This window comes from Taudactylus pleione, unplaced genomic scaffold (assembly GCF_031769625.1).
Source record: "Taudactylus pleione unplaced genomic scaffold, aTauple2 ptg000259l, whole genome shotgun sequence".
NCBI classification, from domain to species: domain Eukaryota; kingdom Metazoa; phylum Chordata; class Amphibia; order Anura; family Myobatrachidae; genus Taudactylus; species Taudactylus pleione.
Genome location: NW_028284661.1, coordinates 742365 through 758135, shown reverse-complemented (window position 1 = coordinate 758135; position 15771 = coordinate 742365). Strand labels below are relative to the sequence as shown.

The window sequence follows — 15771 nt, the reverse complement described above, 5'->3', positions numbered from 1 at the left end:
ACATTCAGCCAGAGCCACAGCAGTTAAGGATGGTGAAGTGCCAAAGATATAGTATATACATATATTTTTTTCTTTTTAAGTAAATATCAAACATCAATACTGTGCATTCAAACACATAATGTTTTAAGGTCCATCAAGACAAACTGTTCAGCAGCCCTCTATGGCTACCCCAACTGCAGCAATGGAGAATGTGCCCTGTGAAACCTTGGAATTTTGCTTCTACGTGAGAACAGCTGCAATATTCCAAGAGGAGGTAACCACGGAACACCTTAAGGTATTAACACAGTAGGCACAAATGGTGAAGGTACAGTGAAGTACCCTACATTAAAGGATATTGGTAATGTAACCACAAGTTACATGGATGCTGATTGTACAGCGCGTAGCATGCAATAAGGTACACAGAGGTGTTGCTACAGGTTGAGTAGTGCGTTGTATGCAACAAAGTTACACAGATGTGTAGCACTGTTTGTAAAGCACGTAGCATGCAAGTACCCTGGCGCAGAGTCTAAGACCCACACTGGACTTCATCAGGAATCCCTACAAGAGGATATGGACTTTACTCATTGAGGGTCCATGTCGTGCCCCATGTTGTGTGATCCCACTGTGAAAGCAACTAAGTACTTAGCTGGTATGAGGACTCTGCCTGAAAACACTGCAGATAGAAATGTGGGTATGGATGTGCTGCTATCGAGGAAACCAAACACTGGAGTTTAAAAAATACTGGAGGAGAACTATACTGGAGAGTACAGTTCTGGAGCGGGAGCTCCTATGCAGAACACAATACTCAGACATTCATGTCATTATTGTTATATTGTTAATGCATATGTCATATAATTGTAGTGAACATTTGAAAACGATTTTTATCCCTTTTATTGGTGTTCACAGGGAACCAACAAGCTGAGGTCCAGACAAGGGTGTGGGCCAGACACAGGCCCACCTAAATTGGTTAGTATAATTTATACATTCTACCTATCCTACAAATAATATCAATTTTATGGGTCACAATACATTACTCACCACAGTACTGTTATTGACCATCCTCAGTCATTTTCATTCTAATTTGTATTTACAAATCATAAACAATGTATTAATTTTAATTGTAAGGCAATGTTTCCCAAACACACTGCTCAAGTAACAAGTTCAGACCAGGTTTTCTGCATAGGCATCATTTAACAGCGTTGCCTTTAATTAGTATATCATAGTTAGATTGAAAATGTTGTGTCCTCAAGCATGCATTTATGTGAAACTTAGAATGTAAGAGTGGACAACAGTCTTGTGGTTTAATATAAGTTTAGTCAGACATGGAAGGAGAAAATGGTTGATCAATGTATGCTGTTGTGAAATGATGCATTCTCTAGATTACAAGAAAGCAAATTATTAATATTACAGAGATGTCTGATTTTGTCAGCATATGACATGTGGACATAATGTTGGCAAGTAACATTACTTTGCATGTGTTTAATTGGTTTGTCTGTGTGTATTTGTTGTGATGGCTAACTTATAATGTTCTCACAAATTAGTTAATTTAAATTTTACTTTGTTTTTTAGGACAACAAGATGAAGCTTGACAAATGGCTTTAATTTGTTCAGAATTTACCATTTTGCACATGAAATAACAATTTTTAAACCATTACCTAAAATTAATAAAGTTAAAGATTAAAATAGGTTTTTGTAATAAAAAAATACTTGTTGACTGTGTCACTTTGGTTATTTTGAGGTGTTGGTTACAGTAGCTTTCACATATTTTGGCTAAAAACACTCAAAAGTTATAATCCTACAAACAATACAATACATTGTTGTGTTAGCTACACTTTTGGACCCCAAAAACCATTTTCAAGAAGTTCTAGCGAACACAATACTGAAAGCAAAGTATTACACTATGTCAATATGTGCAAACAATATCTGAAATATATTAAATTGAAATCTAAAAACAAAATACAAATGAATGATGGCAAATAAACTTAAAATCTAAGGTTTTAAAATTCTGGATGCCCTAGTGGGTAACGGTAAGACCTTCTGCCATTATATCCAGCTACCTGGACAGAGTTTGGAGGTCTCATGGAGATTGTGTTGTAAGAAATAAGTCCAATTAACAACACAGTTGTTCTAAAAAGCATACCTAAACATATAATATCTAGTTTTACATAGTTTGGATAGGCCAATGTCCTCCACAGAAGGCTGGTAGGGTGGCAGGAGGTCAGAGGGAGAATTATCACATAGATTAACTGCAAAAATGAATGCAAGATAGGTGGGGCTAGGAGGGAGGGGGGGTTACCACAATAGGTGAGGGCTATTAGGTGGTGGGAATGGGACTGTTAAGGATGGGCTAGGTGGGGCAAAATGGATTCTGGGGATGACAATTGGGAATCCAACAAATAGAGTTGTGGTTGTAAATTTGATTGGTGCAAGTGGGCTGAATCCTCTATATCCTCCTGTGGCATCTGGTGTTCCTCCTCCTCAGCCACTTCCACTTGTGGCATCTGGTGTTCCTCCTCCTCCTCTACTATCTCCTCCTGTGGCAGCTGTTGTTCCTCCTCCTACTCTACCTTCTCCTCCTCCTTTAGTCACCTCCTCCCCAACAGGGCCCTGACGGCCACATTTGTGACGCCTGACTCCTGCAAAGACAATAATAAACATATGTATTGATTATTATGTATATTAATAAAAAATACATGTTAATTGTATACAGATTTAAACAGAATAAAGTCTACATAGTCTTTATTACAAACACTGTTGCCTGCAGCATGAAAGCTGCAGTGTTGCAAAAGGTCCAGGAGAAAATATAATTAGTTATCATGTATGGGACAGGCAAAACCAGGGGTGGTGGCAGGCTAACTGAAAATTCTAAAAAGTGCTACAACTACACATAACTGAAGACAGAAAAAACCTGAATGAACTCAATTAGATATCCTTTGCCACTGACACAAATAACAAAACAAAGAGGTAAACAAAATGCTGTACAAAGACCAGGTTGCTTACCTTTGACATTTTACATCTTGTATGCTGCTGTATCCTGTTGCGGAGACCAAGCAGGAGATCCGGCTGGCGCCTGCGGAATTAGCTCCAGTGGTACTCCAGCTTAACAATGCTCCTCCGGGACCCGACCAACCGCCAGATGTGCCTTCTTGTTTGCCTATAGGCTGCCACTTTTACACTATTAGTTATATAAGGGACTGCCAGCCCCAGTCTCTCATCGATCAAGTGGGTACGGATGATGACCTCCATCCTGGTGAAGCTGGCAGCCCTCATGGTAGGGAAAGAGTGAAGGACTTCAGTAAGTGTGCTGCCTGCCTGCCTGCCCCATTATTTATATCTGTAGCTGTGTTGTCTAATGTGCCAGTCTAGCCTCTGCATTGCTTCATGTTTACTCACTAGTCTTGCCTATGTCTTCTATGCCCTCTATTTATTTATTACGCCTTGGTCCTGGTGCCCACTGAGTGTCCACTTATGCTATGTTTGTCTGAGATTTTCCTCTTATCTCTAGGTCCTTTTTTTCCTGTATACCATGCAAATTGGAAGGGCAATTATTATACTTAATAGAGACCTTTTACATTGTATTCAACTGGGAACACTATGCAATGATATCATGCTTTGGTGAGCGTATAATAGGCTCTCTATTGCTCTCCTGATTGAAGGAGGGAGAAAACTGGAGGACCAGGTGACTTCAGGCTGCATATATTACAAATATAAAATGAATGTAGCCTTGTTAAACCTCAAATAGGGGAAAAAAAGAAAACAAATGGCAGAATACTGACAAAAAAAGCCATAGATCAGATAGCATATTATTACAAATGTATATATATATATATATATATATATATAGTAAACAAAATTGGGCACTCACCATTCAGTAGAAAAATGCTTTAATGGCTCATGAATATCATAACAAAGTCAACGTTTCGGTACCAAAAGAACCTTTGTCAAGACAGTTCACCACCACACAGCTACCACCAAGTAGACCCATGGGTCTACTTGGTGGTAGTTGTGTGGTGGTGAACTGTCTTGACAAAAGTTCTTTTGGGACCGAAACATCGACTTTTTTATGATATTCATGAGCTATTAAAGCATTTTTCTACTTAATGGTGAGTGCCCAATTTTGTTTACTGGATTCTGGACTTTATTGTCTTTAATGGAGCACCCTGGACTATACACCCTTTCAAGTGAGTGCAGCCTATCTGGATTGATTTATATATAATATATATATATATATATATAAGCAAGAAGACTCGGCGGCAGTTGGAGACTGTGAAGAGGTATTTAATGTGTACCCAACACACCAACGTTTCGGGGTCACACTCCCTTTTGTCAAGGTAAGTAACAGGTAAAAAAAGGAAGAAAGAAAGAGCTTACCTTATACCCGGAGAAGCCCGCCACAAGTGAGAAGCCGGGCGCCGCCCGGGACCCCACGTAATGCTGCCGGAGTCCCGCACTGAAGACGTCATCGCGACTAGCATCACAGGTAATCTGGGCAACCAGGACACTAGCGCTACGAGGCGGCTGGTCATCCTGCAGAAAAGTAGATTGGAAAAGATGAAAGTGAAAAAAATACAATAAAAGAACAATGACAATCATACAAAAGTACAGTGTAGTACCATGCCTGAAACAAAAAGGAGATTATCGATCCTTATGATAAAACATTATATCGCAAAAGATCTAAATCTTCATTCAATCCTCAGTCTTCTAATTCCTCCATCAGAACATTTACCTGGTTGTTGGACGATGCCGTTCTCAGATACAATGCGGCCTGCAATGTCAAACATTATAATCTCTCTAGGGCGGAGCGGGATGCTCTGAGAGATCTCCGGAATTATCGGGACATCATCAACCGCCCCGCCGACAAGTGGGGCAGGATTGTTGTTCAGGATTTGTCTGAGTATAGGGATGAAATTAACCCAGTTGGCCGTTGTTGACACTTATCAACCTCTTAATGGTGATCCCACTTTGAACTTCAAGAAAGAACTAAATGAAGTACTCATGGAGGCCAACAATACAGGTCTGTTATCTGATCAATTGTTAAAGTCGTTAATCACAGATCATCCTGTCACCCCAATTCTTTTCACAGTGCTGAAAATTCACAAGCGGATTGAGAAACCTCCTGGACGCCCAATAATATCTGCCAGAGACTCATTATATCAACCTGTCTCTCAATTTTTGGACAGCATCATTCAACCTTTTCTTTTGAAACAATCTACATACATCAAGGATACTTCCAGCTTTCTCAAATTACTGGGCGGAGTGGGCCCAGTCCCTGAAGACACCTTAATCTGTGTTGTGGATATATGTAGTCTCTACACTTCCATCCCTCATCGTGATGGACTAGAGGTTATGAAAGTGTTTCTGCATGTTGAAGAAGTCCCCAATATCAACCATGCTTTATTTTTAAGGTTACTTGAATTGACTCTATCAAGGAATTATTTCCTTTTTGATGGGCGCTACTTCCTACAACGAACCGGTTGCGCCATGGGGAGTAACGTCACCCCTTCGTATGCGAACATTTTCATGTTCAGGGAAGAACGACTGATGTTTTATGGCGATAATGCAGCATCCAAATATATCTTATTATTCGCCAGGTGCATAGATGATCTTTTTATGCTGTGGTCAGGCAGGGAAGAGGAATTATTGGCTCTGATGTCGAATATCAATTCAAGGGACTCACCAATCAGGATCACCTATCAATATAGCTTCCAATCCCTGAATTATTTGGATATTCAAGTTTCTATAGTTAAGGGTTGGATTTGCACCAACGTGTATTCTAAGCCTACAGATAAAAACACTCTATTACAAGCAAACAGCCATCACCCTCCAGCCCTTAAAAAGGGTCTTCCCAAATCGCAGATGGTGAGGGTAGTTAGGATCACCAGTGAACCAGCTGAGGTTGAAGCAAGTTTGGATCTGATTGTCAAAATTTTTTTATGTAGAGGATACGATTCAGCCTTGTTACTTAAACAGAAACAAGAGATACTAAATACTTCAATAAGTTCTCTGTTTGTTCCAAAAGAGAGGGACACTGAGGCAACCATCCCGTGGAAAAACCAGTACAGTACATCCAGCGCGGTTATTCACCGCACTACAAGGGCACTGTGGCCCATCATCACTACAGATAAAGATCTTCCATCCCTTAAAGGCAAGAGGCCTCTGGCTTGTTTTACTAGGGGCCACAACATCAAGGACATGGTTGTTCACAACGACATCACTAATTTTGGCTTGAGTAGGAATACATCTGAGGGTGGGTTCCTCTCCAAAAAACCAGGCTGTTATAAATGTTTGAGATGTACCACGTGTCTTTACATGATTACAGGCCATACCTTTACTCATCCTTATTTAGAATGGTCTTACCACATCAAGCATGTGCTGACGTGCACATCTATTTGATCCAGTGTCCCCGCGGTCTCTGTTACATCGGAAAAACCACCAGGACGATGCGGGAGCGCATGGCCCTTCATTGCTCTGCCATCAAGGCAGATCTTGCTGGTAGGACTTCAGACCAACCGGTGGCCAGGTATTTCTCAGAGAAAAAACATGCCCTTGGTGATCTCCGACACATGGCCATCGACCATGTGCCAAAAACCAATAGGGGGGTGCGATCGGGCACTTCGCCTACTTCAAGTGGAAGCCAAATGGATGTACAAACTACAAACCATCAGTCCAGCCGGTCTCAATAAGAGAATCAATTGGAATGTGTTCAACTAAGATGGACCATTTTGTATACTGTGTTTTCAACTTTTGTCCAATTGACCAATATTTCTAATATCATAGCATTTGGTCAAGCATTTAATTTTCATTATAATTATTAGTGGTATTCCAGTTCACCTGTGTAATTGTCTTTTGCGATATAATGTTTTGTCATAGGGGTCGATAATCTTCTTTTTGTTTCAGACACTGTACTTTTGTATGATCGTCATTTTTCTTTTATTGTATTTTTTTTCACTTTCATCTTTTCCAATCTACTTTTCTGCAGGACGACCAGCCACGTTGTAGCGCTAGCGATCTGGTTGCCTAAGTTACCTGTGATGCTAGTCACGTTGACGTCTTCAGTGCGGGACTCCGGCAGCGTCACGTGGGGTCCCAGGCAGCGTCCAGCTTCTCACTTCTGGTGGGCTTCTCCGGGTATAAGGTAAGCTCTTTCTTTCTTCCTTTTTTCACCTGTTACTTACCTTGACAAAGGGGCATGTGGCCCCGAAACGTTGGTGTGTTGGTTACAAATTAAATACCTTTTCCCAGTCTCCAAGTGCCGCCGATTCTTCTTGCTTATCTAATTGTTTACAGAAGGCACTGGGGCACATCGTTGCTAGTTTAGCAGAGTGCCGGTCCTTCAGAACTACTATATATATATATATATATATATATATAAATATAGTGTAATATACCGTGTATATATATAAAACTATTATGAACTATGGTACCTTTTCTATGCCTATAAATATAATTATTTAATAATCTGCATATACATGCATATTTGTCCTTGACATCATGCTGCTGGTTTGTGAAGAGTGATCCCTATTCCAGTTTACAATAAGTGGGACAGAACAGGTAGCATACAATAGAGAAGAATGGGGTAAAGAAGACCAATTTTGGTCAACAGTTGGAAAGAGCCAGCAACAATCAGGAGTAGGAGAGCAATTAGAAAAGTCTAAAAAAAAGCAGGTCCCATTATTAAAAATAATACTTGCAAAGTAATTTATTTATAGGTTTTGGTGGCATTTTCATTATAAAGTAAGTATGTTGAAATATTTCTTTCTGCAGGTTAGTCATTCATCATCTGCTGAAATACTGAGTGATAAATTTCGCTTCCCTGCCTTCCTGAGGACAATACCGAATGACTCTTATCAAACTAGAGCAATGGCTAAACTTATACATTACTCTGGATGGAATTGGATTGGACTTATCGCCATGGATGATGACTATGGGCGATCAGCTCTAGAGAGCTTTGGAGTTCAAGCCATTAAAATCAAGGTCTGCATTGCTTTTAAAGAAGTCATACCTTCTCACTTATCTGACAGTACAGTAGAGTCCCGTATAGACGAGACCATTCACACAATGCTGAGAGAAACCAGAGTGAATATCATAGTTGCTTTTTTGAAACCTTCACTTTTATTAAAACTGTTTGAAAAAGTAATAGCAATGAAAATACGAAAGACCTGGATAGCAAGTGATAGCTGGTCTGTATCCAGCGGAATTAGCAGCATTCCTAATATTCAAAGGATTGGGCCAGTGATTGGCTTTATATTTAAAAGTGGAGATACTACATCATTTAAGGATTATTTAAAAAATCTAAATCACCAGGACTTTGAGATGAATCGTCTGTTAGATCAATATGCATATCTTCTGTCTGACTGTCCAAAAAGGAAATACAATGAAATATATGGTTGTGTTACCAATTATTCGAAGGACGTCGTGGTTAAATCAAACAGGCTCAAAAACAAATCTCTGAGACTGGATTTTCTGTTGGCCACCGTGCAACCTGGATTTGTCTTTAGCACTCAGCTGGCAGTGGCTGCTATAGCACATGCAATTCAAAATCTCTGTCTTTATCGAAACTGCAAGAATCCAAATGCTTTTGCACCATGGGAGGTATAATTACAAGTCATTTTAAGACTATGGTTATTAATGTTGTTTGATTTCTAAAAATTCTCATGTTTCTTGGAGAATCTCTGTGCAAAATTGCTTAAAATTAGAATTTACATTACATATGTAGCCAAATAAATTTTAATGCAACCACCCTGTGTTACGTCCAAAGTATTTTCTGATATGTAAATTCAAGATCACATCCCTTGAACTGCATAATTTAGTAACACATCCCTCAGTAAACCAACCATGTGTTTATTGAATTGTAAGTGATCAAATAATTATTTTTTACTTTTTAAATTTGGACATATAGGATGGCAAATTACTTGGTGGGGTTTACCTTCCATACTTTGTTACTAGATTTAAAAAGTGATTTGATGACTCTTCTAATTAGAGATGAGCAGTTCGGTTTTGGCTCAGCTCTTCCTGCCAAGTTTGGGTCTCACATACCGATATATTTACGATCCGATGATGTGTCCCATTCCCTTGAAATTCTCCCTGGCAGCTCAGCACACGATCAGCACACGATATGCTGTCAAATCTTCATACGATCTCCTGCAGCCAGACTTTTTTATAGTGCATTGTGTCCTAGATTGCCAGATCTGCCGTACTGCATGGCATATCTGAAGATGCGATGTGCGACCTGCGGGGGTGCGCATCGCATCATGATCGTGAGTGGGGACTCAGGATTTGGCCATTTTTTACCCGATCTGTCGTTCCAATGTGTCGGAATCGGCCAGATCGGGAAAAAAATCGCTATATGCGTGGGCACCTTCAGAATGAGGCAAAGCATCATCTTTCAAAGACATCTCAGCACACATGTTTTGCTCGCGTTCTGAGATCCGAACTTGGAGGGAAGCCCTGAGCCACAACCGAACTGCTCATCTCTACTTATAATGGTTATCTGTTACACATACTGTAGATTACCCATCCTCCAACTCCTGTGAAAAACTTGCAACTCTTTTAAAAGTAATATTATTACATGTTAAGGGTTTTTAAACATGCCCGTCACCTCCATGTGCTCCTGCTATGCCCTATTCTGCCCCATCCCTGCTGTATCTTTACCCAATTCCTGGTGCACAGTGGAACTCCATCCTCTCCAGCTAGATTGCCCCATCACTGCAGTGTGAGCAGTTGGGAGGGGGGAGGAGAGTGTCTCCCACTGTTCATTTCGGACACGGGAAATTTACTTAGTATTGTGCCACTTCTCAGCATATTTATACAGGGATTTAAAATGGCAATACTTTTCAAAATTAAACACGCTCTGTATTGCTTTGAATAGGATTGCCATTTTAAATTCCCTGCTTAAACATGCTGAGAAGTCTGTAAATTTACCCCTGGATGGTTGATGATTTGTAACTGTATAATAAGGATTTGTAACTGTATAATGATACCAGACTGGTGCTTTTGACTGCTGAATTTTTGTAGACTAAAACTTATGGCACTCTGAGCATGTTAAAATTCTCCGAGGCAACCTATTACATTCAACACTACAAGCAGAGAAACAGCAGTTCCCATTATATGTGTCACAGCTTTGTACTAAAGCCCTGAAAACAATTTGGAATAATTTGTCTTTATCTGAAAAGAATTATGCACCATGTGTTATGCATTTATTTCAACATGATGTCAATTTGAATATTAACAAAAATAAGGTTATTCCTTTATGTCATTATTATTTGTATCTCTGCTTGCTACAGCTTTTACAGTCCCTGAAGAACGTAAACTTCACCTACAATGGTAAGGTTATTCATTTTGATTCCAGAGGAGACGCCAATACTGGGTATGATGTTCTCATCTGGAAGCAAGGCGCAGATGGAAAGATTAATATCACCACCTTTGCAGAGTATGACACACAGAAAGGCATCTTTATATTCGCTAGTAAGGAGAAAGAAAAGGAGTTCAAACGTTTAAAGGTACTGTAGCAAGGAAAATGCACTATTTAAAATAAATCATAGCATATACCAGTGGTTCCCAAACTGTGCGCCGCGGCACCCTGGGCTGCCTCAGGACATTAGCAGGGGTGCCTCAGGTTGGTGGTCCAGCACCAAATCAAATTATTTATCGTCAATGTAATGTAAATATGTGGACACACAGAAGCACAAACCTGTCACCTACTATATAAATGAGCCTAAGGATGACAGGTAAGCACAATTTACTTCACTTTACTACTTCACTTAATTTTTTTCTGAATTACTCAATAACAAACTTTTGGCTTGGGGGTGCCGTGAAAACAATGCTGATATTCTAGGGTGCCGTGATTCAAAAAAGTTTGGGAACCACTGGCATATACTGTAATGCTTACAGTTTCCTATCTCTTTGTGACTAGTTAAAACTAATTTAATTTTAAAATGTATTTTCCAGGTTTTCTGGTATCTTTATATGAGAATATATTAACTCCACTATAGGACACTATAAGTTGCCTTCCTGAAGTAGTTTGTCATCCACAAATAAATATATATTGACGTTTGTAACCCCATCACTGCTAAGAACAAATTGTGCTTGTCTCAAGGACTACAGAATTTTAAGTTGGGAGGGGCGGAGCTTGATTACATAAATGTGATGGTTGTAATTAAACCCTGTCCCTAGGGACATAATTACTGTGGATACAGGCAGTACCAGATTAAGGTCCACATGGGCCTGGAGCTGAAATGTATGAAGGGCCAATAGTGTGCTGCCACTGGAGGCATGACCAACATGATGGGGGTGTGACTACTGATGTGGAGGTGTGACCCATGCTGTGGGGATGTGGTCAAAACACAAACACATATAATCATAGGCACCGAACAGAGGGGAGCAAGGGGGCGGCCACGGACGGTCAGGGGCTGTGCATTATAGTATATGGCTGCACAGCCCCTGCACTGCATGGAAGAGGTGTAATGCGCAGTCTTTAAGGTAATAGACCGCACATTGCACCTTTTCCTCCATGCAGTGCAGGGGCTGTGCAGCCTATTACCATAATGCACAGCCCCTGCCTCCTGCTCCACCATGGTCCTCCTTCATGGTGGTCCCGCCCTCCCCTTCCATGATGCCCACCTCCTCCACCTTGCTACCAACCTGTGTTGAATTCGTCAATAAACCTTTTAATATATTCCTTCCTATAAACCTCTAAGATTCACCTGCCTAGAACCTCTAAGACAAAACCCTGCCTAAAACCTCTAAACAGAACGCTAATTGCGTACGCAGTTTAACCGCAAATAAAGACAGGAATGGAATCTGTGTTTCCAACGCACAAGTATTATTCAGGTAACAGTACAGTCAGTTACACGCAATCTATACATACACAAGTTAGGCGTAAAAGGAAATAATACAGACCCAAGTACGGTTATACATACGCTGCGCCTCTGGACCCAGAGATAGACTTCTGACTAGGTATCCTCAGTTCACCCAAAATTCAGCATGAACTGGCCAACCAGTGTTCGGACACATGTATTTATTCCCCCCCAGACTGAAACAGGACAAAGGGGGAACTTCCTGCTGATCTCATTGGTTCCCAGAAGAGAAGCATATGTAACGACACATTTAACAGGTTGTTTCAAATAGACTTTCCCTGCCTCTAACAGCCAGAGTCTTTCTGGTAACGCCTCCTGTAACATTCCTTCAACTAAACATTTTGTTGCTTGTAAGTTCTGCGATCCGTAACTTGAGTTTGCATGATGCGATCTCTCCACCGATAACACCGGGATTCTGTAAAAAGCGTACGCATCAGAATGAAACCAAACACACCTTGCTTATCATGTATAATACCTTAGATATCAAATACCTCTATTTCTTAGCATTTAAACTAACCTCACCAACTTGAATCATACAATTTGATGCTAATGGAACCTTGTCTGCGAATATGTAGTGTGTGAGTATTCGGGGTTTGATATAAGGATGCTAGTTATTAATGGGTGAGATTTAAGTGCATAATTTCTCATACACGAAGTGAACATCCAGCAGTGTGGATGGCTGAGGGTTGTAGTTCTACATGCCCTCTGTCAGCAGGCCCCCACCTGTTGTGTGTTCAAAGGAAAACAAAACCTCTTTTGTTCTCACAGACTCTTGTGTGAAATGCAAATGTATTACCACCTCAAGCTGTGGAATTTGGGGCCATTCTGTCTAGGATTCAGACAAATCCAATTGTGTAGATATTATATTACAATTGCCACAACTATACTTTATCTGCATCCAGGGATTCCCAATTTGTATGTAAAAATACCCATTGTCTCTTCTTATTTACTTTTACTCAGAAAGCTTGTGTTTCCAGTTGCCCTTGGTAGGTTAACAAAAACATTGCCATCTGTTCTTAGCTCCTGAGTTATAACTTGAATTGACGCTGACCACAAAAATGGTGTCTTGCGATCTCATTTCCAAAATGGAGTCTTGCGGCCATTCGCAAGATGGCGTCGCCACGATTAAATTTTAAACTGAACTTGTCTCAGCCAATTATTCAGCTTCGACACCTGCCTACACCCACAGACAAGTAAAGTTTGAAGGAGAGGGATGGGAGGCCACATATCTAAAATTATACATTCCCCCCAATTTAAAATAATTCTGACGCACCTGTATATAATATATATATGGACGCGCACAGGCAAAAAAATAAATAAACAAATAAAGTAGATAAGTATTTAATCATTTAACTGGCTAATATTTTTTCCAAAAATGTCCCCAAAATTGTCAATAATTTTTTTATAATCAAATAATGTAAATAATAGCTCTTTAAACCTGATTCAATATATTTTTAACAAAAAATGCAAAATCAAGTTTAAATATTTACATAATGTGATTTTTTTTTTAATTTAAAAAAAAAGGAAAACTGTATTAGAGGTGGGGACGGAGTATAGAACAGGCAGGACAGTGTAAGGGGGGACAGGTTTAAGCAGCAGGAATGGTACTGTGGCAAAATGGGGGAGGGGACGGCAGGACAGAGTGGAGGGTGGAATGGGGGGTCAGAGATAAGTGCTGTATATATGTACACACAGTAAATATCTATACACATATACATACACACAGTGTATATACACACTGTGTTTGTGTATATATATATATATATATATATATATATATATATGTATTTATTTATACATACAAAGAGAGGGGCTGCAGGTGGTTAAACAATATTTTCAAACTTTTAATAATTAAAAGGAATAAAGCATTTTTTTAAATTGAGAAAAATCCATACTGGCTTAATAATTGAAAATTTTGCTAACCTGGTGGTCACTCCTCCATTCAGTCATGTCTCTTCTGATCGGCAGTCATTGGGTGAGAGGGCAGAGAAACAAATGGATAAAGGAGGCAGAGGCACAAATGGGGAGAGGCACACTGGGGAAAAAGGGGATAGGGGCATAGATAGGGAGAGGGCAGAGGCACAGATATGAAGGGAGAGCAGAGGAACATATATGGGGGGGCAGAAGCACAGATTTGGAGAAGAGGCAGAGGAAAGATGGGAAATGGCTGAAGCCCATATAAGGAGGGGGCAAAGGCAAAAATATGGTAGTCTGAGCGAGGAACATATATTAGGAGGCAGCAGAGGCACATATATTAGGAGGCAGCAGAGGCACATATATTAGGAGGCAGCAGAAGCACATATATTAGGAGGCAGCAGAGGCACATATATTAGGAGGTAGCAGAGGCACATATAAGGAGGGGGCAGAGGCACATATATTAGGAGGCAGCAGAGGCACATATATTAGGAGGCAGCAGAGGCACATATATTAGGAGGCAGCAGAGGCACATATATTAGGAGGCAGCAGAGGCACATATATTAGGAGGTAGCAGAGGCACATATATTAGGAGGTAGCAGAGGCACATATAAGGAGGGGGCAGAGGCACATATATTAGGAGGCAGCAGAGGCACATATATTAGGAGGCAGCAGAGGCACATATATTAGGAGGCAGCAGAGGCACATATATTAGGAGGCAGCAGAGGCACATATAATAGGAGGCAGCAGAGGCACATATAATAGGAGGCAACAGAGGCACATATATTAGGAGGCAGCAGAGGCACATATATTAGGAGGCAGCAGAGGCGCATATATTAGGAGGCAGCAGAGGCACATATATTAGGAGGCAGCAGAGGCCCACCATATATGGGAAAGGGGCAGAGGAAAGATTTCCTCTGGAGGTAAAATCTCCCACCTAAAAGGAGGTTGCAGAGGCACAGATATGGGGAGGGGGTAGACGCAGGAATAGTTAGGGGGACAGTGAGACAGACTGTATAGGGAAGAAGGGCTGGGGAAGCTATTTGTATGGCAAAGCTATCTCACAGTCACAATGATGTTGTGCTATCTTCTGTGCACTAGTGCATGCACACTATGCCTGGCCAATGGGAACAGGAGAGAAGAGCTGGGGACGAGGCAGCTGTAGACGCAGAGAGCAGAAGGGAAGCAAAGCTTATCGGGTGGGGGACCTGAGAGGAGCGACATCCATGTGAAGGGGGACAAACACTCCTAACTTCCCATAATCGGGCAGGTGCCAGTAATTCTTGTGGGAGAAGGAGGGGTCGTGGCCCGCAGGAGGGGGCTGTGCCTACTGTTGGAGACGTGGCCTCGGACAGACACTGGCAGGCTGCTGCTGTACTGTAGTAAGAAACTTTTTTCCTAACTGCAGCAGCACAGCAAATGATGATGGGCCTATTTTAATAGGGGGCCTGGAGCGGTAGCTCCACCCGCCCCATTGTTAATCCTGCCCTTGGTAAAGGGGGTGCTGTTGCTACAGACCTAGGGGGTGATTCAGCTACCGTCACAAGTGCAATCGCAGCTGCTAACATGTTAGCAGCTGCGATAGCACCATTATGGTAATGCAGCACGCCTCCTACATGCATTACATATCCAAGCTGCGTCCAAGGATTCAGCATCAGATAATCTGTGATCACATTGGTCGGCTGAGTGACCCATGGGGTCAAGCAAGTCGGCTGCCGCAGATACAACAAAGAGTTTTGATAAAAAATGATAAGAGCGCTACTGATGTAATAAAACCAATAAAATAAACCAAGCAAGGAAAAAAGGAGAGAGAAGAAAAGAAAAAAGTTTGACAAACACCATAGATGATTTATAGCTCTTTTGAGATAATTCAATGGAGACCTACTAGGATAAGTTCCAAAAGGTGTACAAGGGATCACATACTGACTTTCCCTACCTCTATCCTGGAATGGAAGTGACAGTAAAGTCCCGTTGGTCTTGTCCCGGTGATGATGCGATCCCTGCCGATGGTACTGAGATGTTA

At 41.0% G+C, this 15771-nt stretch overlaps 1 protein-coding gene across 1 annotated transcript in view; it reads left to right on the top strand.

The window, feature by feature from the left end:
• LOC148514741 (G protein-coupled receptor family C group 6 member A-like) overlaps positions 1–15771 on the top strand; it is a 53326-nt gene that overhangs the window by 20965 nt on the left and 16590 nt on the right. The window contains exons 3-4 of the mRNA XM_088480996.1: positions 7744–8571; positions 10263–10478. Of these exons, the coding sequence (XP_088337122.1) occupies positions 7744–8571; positions 10263–10478 (1044 nt within the window). The remainder of the gene's footprint in view (positions 1–7743; positions 8572–10262; positions 10479–15771) is intronic.